Source organism: Penaeus chinensis, chromosome 36 (genome assembly GCF_019202785.1).
Source record: "Penaeus chinensis breed Huanghai No. 1 chromosome 36, ASM1920278v2, whole genome shotgun sequence".
Classification (NCBI taxonomy): domain Eukaryota; kingdom Metazoa; phylum Arthropoda; class Malacostraca; order Decapoda; family Penaeidae; genus Penaeus; species Penaeus chinensis.
In genome coordinates this window covers 27683815-27693814 of record NC_061854.1, presented here as the reverse complement: position 1 = coordinate 27693814, position 10000 = coordinate 27683815, and the positions used below count along the sequence as shown (strand labels likewise).

The 10000-nt window shown below is 40.6% G+C and overlaps 1 protein-coding gene across 5 annotated transcripts in view; it reads right to left on the bottom strand.

The window, feature by feature from the left end:
* Positions 1-39: 39 nt before the first annotated feature.
* LOC125044589 (CUE domain-containing protein 1-like) overlaps positions 40-10000 on the bottom strand; it is a 58207-nt gene continuing 48246 nt past the window's right edge. For 2 of the 5 annotated variants that reach the window (XM_047641316.1, XM_047641317.1), the window contains exons 2-6: positions 4293-4826; positions 3430-3625; positions 3206-3319; positions 2807-2958; positions 44-2092 (exon numbers count right to left, since the gene is read on the bottom strand). In XM_047641316.1, the coding sequence (XP_047497272.1) occupies positions 2048-2092; positions 2807-2958; positions 3206-3319; positions 3430-3625; positions 4293-4556 (771 nt within the window). In that variant the 5' untranslated portion in view covers positions 4557-4826 and the 3' untranslated portion in view covers positions 44-2047. Of the gene's footprint in view, positions 2093-2806; positions 2959-3205; positions 3320-3429; positions 3626-4292; positions 4827-6812; positions 8888-10000 lie in introns of those variants that run through there. The other 3 variants (XM_047641315.1, XM_047641314.1, XM_047641318.1) reach the window with 2 other exon arrangements.

The window sequence follows — 10000 nt, the reverse complement described above, 5'->3', positions numbered from 1 at the left end:
ACACACACATGCACACACACATGCACACACACACACACACACACACACACACACACACACACACACACACACACACACACACACACACACACACACACACACACACACACACACACACACACACACACACTCTTCATGAGGTTATGAATGAAAATTGGAACATAACAATTAAATGTTATCTTTAAGAGTTCTGAATAATACTGGCTGAAATCCATTAGGCTGTGAAATAACTCATGTGCCTTTTCTCATTTCAAACTGAATATATCTATAACATATAATTATGCATTGAAATACAATTAATATAATTTCACACATGTTTATGCAATATCAGTAATAAAAGTGACTAACAGATTAGTGATACTCTCAGTTATTAACTTATAAAGAGCTGTATGAAGGGATGAAAAAAGGGATGGTTTAAATTTCTTTCATAAAAATCCTAAATCACAGTCTGCCTCTGAAAACAATCTGCAACTTAGGTTTTCCCAACATGAAAAATATTTTATATGAGAGCATATCCTTCTCATACTTACAAATATTTTAGTATTGTCCACCTAACTGACAAACAAACAGACAGTGGAAAAAGAAACTGACCTTCATCACCATATCAGTCTATCTGTTTCAATCTCCTTTGCATATCACAGTATAATTCTCAAAATTATAATTCTACAGCTTTAGTTTAATAATTAGTCTGTTATGTCAAAGACATATGCAAAGGTTTGATTAATCAATTCTACTTAATGTTCAATAAAATAAACAAAAGTATCTAACATCATTAAATTTCATTAAGAAAACTGAAAGATTTTATCAGTTGATGGATAAAAAATAAAGGGTTATTGTCCTGCAGTATAGTAGCATCAGTGATAACAGGCTTTTCACTTAAAAGAAAAGGGTTTATACTTATCATAAAATCATTATCCACTAGTCTTGGCACTGAGTATAATCTATATCACACGTCATATGACCATAACATTGTGACTCACCAGTAGCACAGACATTTGCACACAGAAAAGGAAAAAATCTTGACTTGTATCTTCCTGTGGTAACCATGGCCAACAAAGGCTTTAAGTTCTACCATACAGAAATAATGGTATAAGAGCATAAACTGCCTGGCTATTACAAGCTAGCTAATAATCCTTTCCTTGTAACCATCTACCTAAGCGCAACTCCTTTCTCCATTTCTGGCTTGTTGCTCATTCTATAAGCAATGATTACTCCAATCATGGGAAACACTGTCTCAACTTACCTATATGCAATATACTAGAAATATAATTTATACATTTTCCTTTTTGATATATATTACAACATAAACTTTACCAATCTGCTATTAAACTGCCAGTTAATATCCTTATAAAATTCTCTTCAATTATACAAAAAAAGTATCGCTCATGCCTTGTTTCACATCATCTTATTAAAAAATACAATTTCCATGTCTCTATTTAAAATGTCATTAACACTTTCATATTTCATTCCCACAGGGAAAAGAGAACTTGGGTATACTGAGAACTCTTGATAACCGAGGTGAAAGATTAGATATCTATTCTGACTAAAGTTTCATATGAACATTCAATGAAAATATTCATATTCAGACTTTCACCTGTAATTCATACTTCTGTCACAGACATGACTACATAAAGTACAACCAAGTGTTATGATAAATGCCCTGATTATATTGTAACACTGAAAAGAAAAGACGTGTTCCTCATACTTGAAGTGTAACTGATAATGAAACTAACTTACTAATAAGGTATAACTCAGATTAAAAATGCTTTGGTTTCACTGCATCACAATACAACATTCAGAAAACAATCAACATGCTTCTCAAAGTGAAAAAACAATCATATTATAAGTAAACTTTCAAGAGGTACACTATTATGCCTTGAGTGGAGTCCCTCTGAAAGCCCAACCCAAACACGCTCATCCTTTTCTCCAAAATTGATCGCTGCCAGTTGTTCAGAACCCACAGCAATGTCACATCTTAAGCACAAGATGATTTTCCATGCTGAGGTTGTGGTCCTGTAACTGCATCACAGGTATCCTTTACATACCTCTACCGAAGGTGTCTTGGGGAAGCTGCCATATTTCCCTCCACTTGCTGGAAAGTCATAACTGAATGTGAATAGAAGTGCCCTTGAGCATATGCAATAGTGCTTAATAGTTCTAATGATCTAAACACGACAATGTAAATATCAAAATATCTGACCAAATATCTTCCTCTATGTTTATTTTATGGGTTACAAAAACTGATCAGTTTCCCTAAATTTGCCATCTATATAGCCAGGCTTAAAAAATCTTGTCACATTTTCACATACTCCATTAAAGTATTAAAGGGTATAGATATACTATATATAGTATAATCAGCAGACTATACTATTGATCATTTATTATTAGTTAGAAAACAAAAATGAATATGCCTTTACTGACATGCCCATCTAATGCCTATATACCTATGTTCTCAATCAATTATTTTGATGTGGATACCCTTATCCAAGTACAAAAATATTTGTTATTATTTTAATGGCCTTTTGATCAGTGTCTCATAATGTTACTAGAATTTTGGCAATTACAAAATAAATAGAATATTTCCAGGCTGAAAAAGAAAAGTTATCACAACTATATATGCTTAGTCTGATATATATAAAATTACTAATAAGACCAAAACAAATTCAAAATGCCTATTATTTTGGCAGTTATACTTCATTATAACACAAGCTTTAAAATAGAACAATCTCCATTAAAGTTGTCTGATAGCAGATGTGAGATAATCAAAACCAACAAAAGCATCCAGCATTTAACATCGGCGGCTGACCTGCAATTGCCTGTCATCATCATCGTCTTCAATGAGAGGATCAGCTGATATAAGGAGCTGTTCCCTCCCTGTGCTGGGGAGGAGACTTCTCCCTCCACTGCGCTTACGTCGTGAAAATACCTTAGCAATCTGTGCAAATTTTTTCCTTGAGGCTGGAAAAAGAAAAGGCCATGAGCAAAGACCAGGAATTCCCCTGGGGCACTGAATGCTCATTTACATGTATGTTCCGGTATATGAGCAATGCGGTTGCCTTCAACATGGCAGCAAATGTTTGGGTAAAGCAGATTTTCGTGTACATGCATTATAATAATGTTTAACTGTGTCTATATCTCATCATACGTAATCAATAAAGCAAAAATAACGTGTGTTTGGGAGGGAATATGTCCTAAGCTCACTTACCTTTACCCATTGTGGCAATTCTCTCTCTGAGCGTAGCATCATCAAGATGTGCTAACTGCCCCTTGACCTCTGTTCCATCCACTTCCTCATCGTCTGCTGCTTCCGACTGATAATCTGCAGGCAGACGAGCAAGACGTCACTTCAGAACAGTTACACCCGATCACCTCCAGTCCATGTTTCTCCCCCCGATTCGCAAGCAAACCAAAGACACTATCCTCACTGACCTTCTTGCAGCGCCGTCATGAATTCCCGGTTGGTCCTTAACTCGTTGATGAACTCGTCATTCTGGAGGAAGAGGGCGATTCGCTCGTCCTTGAGATACTGAGCCAGCTCCGCGTCGCTCTCGCCCACCGCCTCCCGGGCCAGCGCGTTCTCGTTCAGGCGCTGACTCAGCCGCTGCGGCGACAGCACCCCGACGCCCTGCGGAAGGGAGGAGACCGTCATTCGGGCACCGGCGGCAGGCGTGTGCGAACTGCCTGTGCGTTTGTTCCTGCGCGTGTGTGCATGAGCGGCTGCGTGTGTGTGTGTAAGGTCTATATAAGTACTTATATAGACCTGTGTGTGTGTGTGTGTGTGTGTGTGTGTGTGTGTGTGTGTGTGTGTGTGTGTGTGTGTGTGTGTGTGTGTGTGTGTGTGTGTGTGTGTGTGTGCGTGTGTGCGTGTGTGCGTGTGTGCGTGTGTGCGTGTGTGCGTGTGTGTGTGTGTGTGTGTGCGCAAAAATCTTTGTATACTCACTACATCATCTACAAGCTGTATATGATAGAAAAATTACAGTCATTTAAAACGAAACTTATTCACCCATAATGACGGCAACTTGATTTTATAAAGTAACATGTGACGTCCAAGACTTCAGAGGAAGTCTACCGTAACTGGGCATTTTCCAGCAATGCTTCATTTAACAATGCATTTGTCCATTAATTTCAATGGTCTATACATACTATAAAGGCAACCAAAAATGTGAACAATACCGTCATAACACTGTTTTTTCTCTTCGTACAGCGGTTCAGAAGGTAATAAAGACACTATGAACGTTCACCCAGGCACTGACGTAGGTGAAAGTGCCGCTAAAAGGCAGATAGAGAATCACCTGATCCGAGTTGTAGGTGAGCCTACACTCCTCGTCCTCGCTGTCGGACACATAGGTAGTGGGCTTGTAGGGATGGTGCCCCAGGTGGTCCAGAGGATCGCTGTGACAATCCTGCTGATAATTGGCCCTTATCACCGACTTCTGGCGCTTGATCCAGCGCTTCCTGGCCCTGGCCGCGTGAGCCTTGTCGATGCGGTAACGAAACCTCGCCTTGGCCTGCACCACCCACGACCGCAGCCACACGCCCACTGTTTCCAGACACATGCTCTCCCGCTGTCCCTGTGACTAGGGCTGCGAGCTAAACCTGCGCTGTGTTCTGAGGCTGCGTGTGCGCGACGGTGAGCTGCAGGTTCGTCTACGCTCTTTCGAGTGAGCTGTCTGCGCTGTGGACTAGTTCTAACGTCACTCGTACGTTGGAGGAGCACGAAGGGCTACCCCGGTACTTTCAGCACAGTCGTTGCCGAACGTTTTTCAATGCTAGTTGTCCAACTTTCCTGTTCTTTAAACAGTCTGAAGATATTATGTTTTGTTCTTCTGAAAAAAATGGATTTAAAACGATATACTACCAAGCAGAGATGTCACATAAACAATATAAAAAAACACTTCCCAACAGACTTCAAACGTAAAGCAGAAGGTAAATATTCCCGATTTCAAGGGACTTCTATCAAGGAATTCCGCTGGCACCAGGCACTGGAAGCCCTCGGCGCTATTTCTGCCTCTTCTGCTGCACTAAAGCTGATAGAATCATGCTCTGCCGTGTGTGTGTGTGTGTGTGTGTGTGTGTGTGTGTGTGTGTGTGTGTGTGTGTGTGTGTGTGTGTGTGTGTGTGTGTGTGTGTGTGTGTGTGTGGACGGAAGTAGAGACATGAACGGTTTTTTCAACTTCATATAAATGTAAAGTAAACAAATAATATCGTTTTTAACTCATCCTACAAAAGAAAAAAAGGTACATCTGCAGATAAAAAAATCTCAATTTAGCGCAAAAAACGAGAAAACTTATTCCATATGGCAAAACATTGTTATGGTTATTGCCATGACGATTATGCTAATAGTATCAGTGGTAATAAATGGTAATGGAAATTGTAAAATCGTGAGGATAACATCAACTTCGGTCAATACAAAAGGCAAATTTTAAACAATGATAAATCCAAGAAAAAATCGCCGGTACCTCTTCGCAAACGCCGGGATGGTCGAGAATCCCTTTTGACACTTCATCGGTTCTCGCCGACCACTTCACCCACTTCAATAAGGTCGTCTGGAAAATTCCGCGCCGCCCTGGATGCAGCCGCAGCACCTCTGTGGCTCGGATAAATTCCAGGCTTCTCCGAATAAAAGCCAATCTCGAAAATGAAATCCGAGAGACCCATACGTGAGCGGATTGGACTTCTGCGGGAGGGAGTGGCTCCTCCGGGTGGGTCCGTGCAGGAGGCTGCGCTGAACTCCCGTTTTATCAGAATGGGTTGCGTGACTATGTGGCTGTAAGGACGCAAATAACTGTACGAACATGGTCGTTTAAAGATATGGTGATATTGGCAATATTCTGAGGTGGGCAAGCGGTATTCTGAAGCTTCGGCGATGAGGTATCTGTAGTGGGTTGATAAGTAATACCAATGGAGTTATATTATTTAATGTACTGTCAGCAGCATTACAGTCGGGAGGCGTTTTTCTTGGTCCAATCAGTGTGATTATTATTTAAGGAAGTTCTCATTTATATCAGTTAATACATTCCATTTTTTTTCAATATCTTATTGTGCAGTTGCAATATTAAAGCCGCTCCCATGCTTTCCGAAGGGAAAATTATTAATTACACTGCACAAAACTGACAACACAGTGATGCTTTATTCAACAACGATACCTTAAAATTGTCATCCAGTCCGCTTATAGCTACCGCTTGGAAAGCGGCTTAAAAACTACCGACATCTTTACCGGTTCTGTTTCAAAAGCATCAGCATCAACAGTTCCAGGAGTGGTACTTACGGCGATGTTGCCAGCGATGTTGCCCGTGTTTGATAATAATCGTAACTAATAACGAAAGATGACAACAGTGGTTTCCAATATTGGCAGAAATTTCATCACATTCTTTCGCCTGGATATGTGTGTATTCAACAGCCATCGATAGTCAACAGTAACAGATCTAGCAAACTATCAGCTGCCATTTCACAAAAGCATCACATAATCGCAGTGCTCTTAACAGGATTTGAGTCTTCATCCCTCCCTTTCCATCCCCCCTTTCACCTCCTCCCGCATCCTCTCCTTCCCACCTCACTGCAACACCTCCGCCAGCAGCAGCAGAAGCAGAAGCCGGGCATACCAGAATAAAATCAATGGCGGTGTCGGGCACGAGTGCAGGCGGCCGCGAAGAGTGACGCCAAAACTGATAGGATATTTTCAGAGGTTCCTTTACAAAGCAGGACGACTTATACATTCCCGATTTAATTAGTTTATTTTTCTGATTTCAGGGAGTGCTCACAGTATTTCTATGGTTACCCCGAATTATGATGCAAAGTCTAGAGCACCTCACCACACTGGCACGACAGAAGAAATACGGCCTGTGGACTCGGGCACGTGTACTATACTAGCCTATCGTCGCAATCTCGTACGAACTGCCATGGAGCAGACAGACATTGAGTACTTCCATTTAGTGTGCACCAGGCGTCATTATCAATATCTGGCACCTCATCCCCGGCGCACGGGGAAGGGCAGTGGGTATACTCCACAATCTATTTGTTATGGGTCACGTGTAACCTCCCCCCACCCCGAACCGCCTGACCGGCTACCACTTGAGATAACCGCCTCATTCCTGATAACCAACGGGCAGTAGCAAGGAACTCCCTCGTTAGGCAGAAACGCTGCGATCGATGAATTTTAACAATTACGATTCAACCAGGATGAGAACAAGGACTAAAGAGTCTCGGCTAAACAATGAGACTATGAAATTTTTCACTTCTACATGGACTGGATACTAAAACAACTCTAGCACTGCGCAATATCTGTTGACCACTTTAATGACTGCAAATGTACCATTATCTCAAATAAATACATGTAAAAATATACATCATAAGAAATAAAGAAAAACAATATGACCACCATATTTCTAAAATCAAACCTGAGTCCACATTGACACACCCGCGCTTCTAATTTTAGACGATTCTTTTCTTGGGTATTATAGCAAGTCCGACTAATGTTTTTTTCACCAAATCCATAATTTCCTTTTTAATCTTGAAAAGAATAATGTGCATTTAACTCATATTATAAGGAAGAGCAAAAACATCATAACAATTCTGGTTTAAACGCGTCTGTATCTGTGATGAAAAAAATGTCTTCTGGTGTATCTGAATGGATACAGTAACCACATAACTCCTTGTGTTCTCTGATAAACTATATTACATTACAATCAGCCATGAAATGTTTAAGGGTTTCCTGTTTTAATCTATTGATCGTACCATCAAGTAAGCCAATAAATCTGAGTTCCAATCCTGTCCGCCGCTATCACTGTCTAGTTTGTCTCGTGGGAACCATACAAGGGTACTGTAATAGAGCAGATACGTCAGTTTAGTCCTTTCTCACCATCCAGCATGACTGCCGGTCGTAAAATTACATTACATGCATATTTCCTAGTACACCATATAACATATTCACAGAGTTCCCCAGACCTTATGTTAGGTAAGGTGACCCGAAAGACTTCACCATTTGTAACAGACTGCAAAATTTACACTAAGTATATTCTACGTTTATCGACATAGCAGTAGAGCGTGTATCTAAGCCTAAGCCATCATAATGTTGTTTGCATTTGCAATTCGTTGATTTTTTTTCCGGCGAAAACTGGCGATAATGCTTTATACAGAATCTTTCATGTCTAAAAAAAATATAAAATCAATTTAACTTTCCGTTCTGCCAATGTGTGATATCATAGCAAGAACTAATCTTTGCTCTGGTTTGCTTTATCACATTTAGTTTTAGTTATATGTGCAGCACCTTTATGAAATATGGATGTCAATGTCCGCAGAGTTTTCCCTTCTTAAAGAAGATTCGTCGCGTTAGCCTGCACTTCAGATAACAACTTATCATTTACGTTCGATAAGGAAATCTGGGACATCGTTAATATGTCTGTACCCTCGCTGCGTGTCCGCATACCCTGGATTTCCTCACTCCAGTCTCTCATTCTATCTCGACTTCTCTGCCTCTTCTACGTCTCCTCGTCCCTATTCAGATCGCACGAGAAACCAACGCACCCCATATCGTAAATTTGCGTTTATACCATAAATGGGGAGGAAGCAACAAACTACAGCATCATTTTCGCCGCCCTTTATACGCGGACAAAGGAACAAAAAAAATCTTTGAGATACGTGTTCGCGCCCTTTCGATTTGTGGCGCAATATGGAAGGATAACGGCTATGATAAACGGTTACTTGATGGCAGGAAAATCATGAAGAACTTTATCTTGCAATACTTTATAGGCTATTCCCGAACGAAAATAAATTGTTCAAGTCGTTACTAGGAACAGTTTTTACACTCAAAAATAGTGTAAAAGACGAGGGACTGAGATAAACAATTTAATGTTGATTACCATCCTTACAATCATTAAAATCATTATAATTCCTCTTTTTGACTATATTCCGGATTGTGCTTCTCATAAGAAAAGAGGAAACTGTATTATATATTTTAACACTTTTCTTTTAAGATGATGATGCAGAAGTAAAGGGGACCATTGGTCTGATTCTGGTACTAGGTAACTATCAGTCAAGTTATGACACAAAGGAATGGAGATAACACAACCTACCTAATTGCCAGGTTGATACAAGTCGCATGAATGTAACGTTTTTTGTAGTTTTTATACAAGACGTGCAATTAATCCGTGCAGGTCATGTATACACAAAGGTAAATAAAAAAAGGCCTAATTTTCTCTGGATGCTACTGGTGAAGACAGCAAAAGTAGCTTTAATGGAACTATATGGTTTGTTGGGTAATGAAATTGTCAGCGAAGTGCCTAATTTCTCCCTTCTATGTTTGCTCATATCAACTCTTTTCTCATTGATATTTATTCTTTCTCTCTTCCTCCCCCCCCCCCCTCCCTCTTGCTTCTCATACACACAAATAAATGTGCGATTTAATTACAGAATATAATATATTCATCTCACTTATCTTTTTAAAAATGCTATGATTTTTCACTGTACTTCAAACAAACATTTCCACCTGGCCTATAGGTACGCTCTGGCCAGCGCCCAGACCAGAGGACATGGCGGGCCCAAGGCTATGCACGTGTACGAGTTTCCACGCGTGTGTGACGGTCGCGGACGGACGTACGCGCGGGCGGACGGAGCAGGGTGGCAAAATCTTCCCAGATTGAAACGGAGAGTGAAGACACTGCTTTAAGGAGGAAGGCTGCCGCATAGTAAATAAACAAGACTGGTGGTGCCTGTGTTACGATCATGAACTAATTAAGGTACCGTACATGTACGTGCGCGCGCGCGTGCGTGTGTGTGTGTGTGTGTGTGTGTGTGTGTGTGTGTGTGTGTGTGTGTGTGTGTGTGTGTGTGTGTGTGTGTGTGTGTGTGTGTGTGTGTCTGTGTGTGTGTGTTACATAGTATATACTAGAAAAAAACATTACTGTGAAAAGTCCCGATTCAGCACAAGCACCAACGTCACCAAAATTTCTCTAATATGCAAAAAACTGGACAGTCGTGTTTGTCCTTATAACGGGGTTGAAAT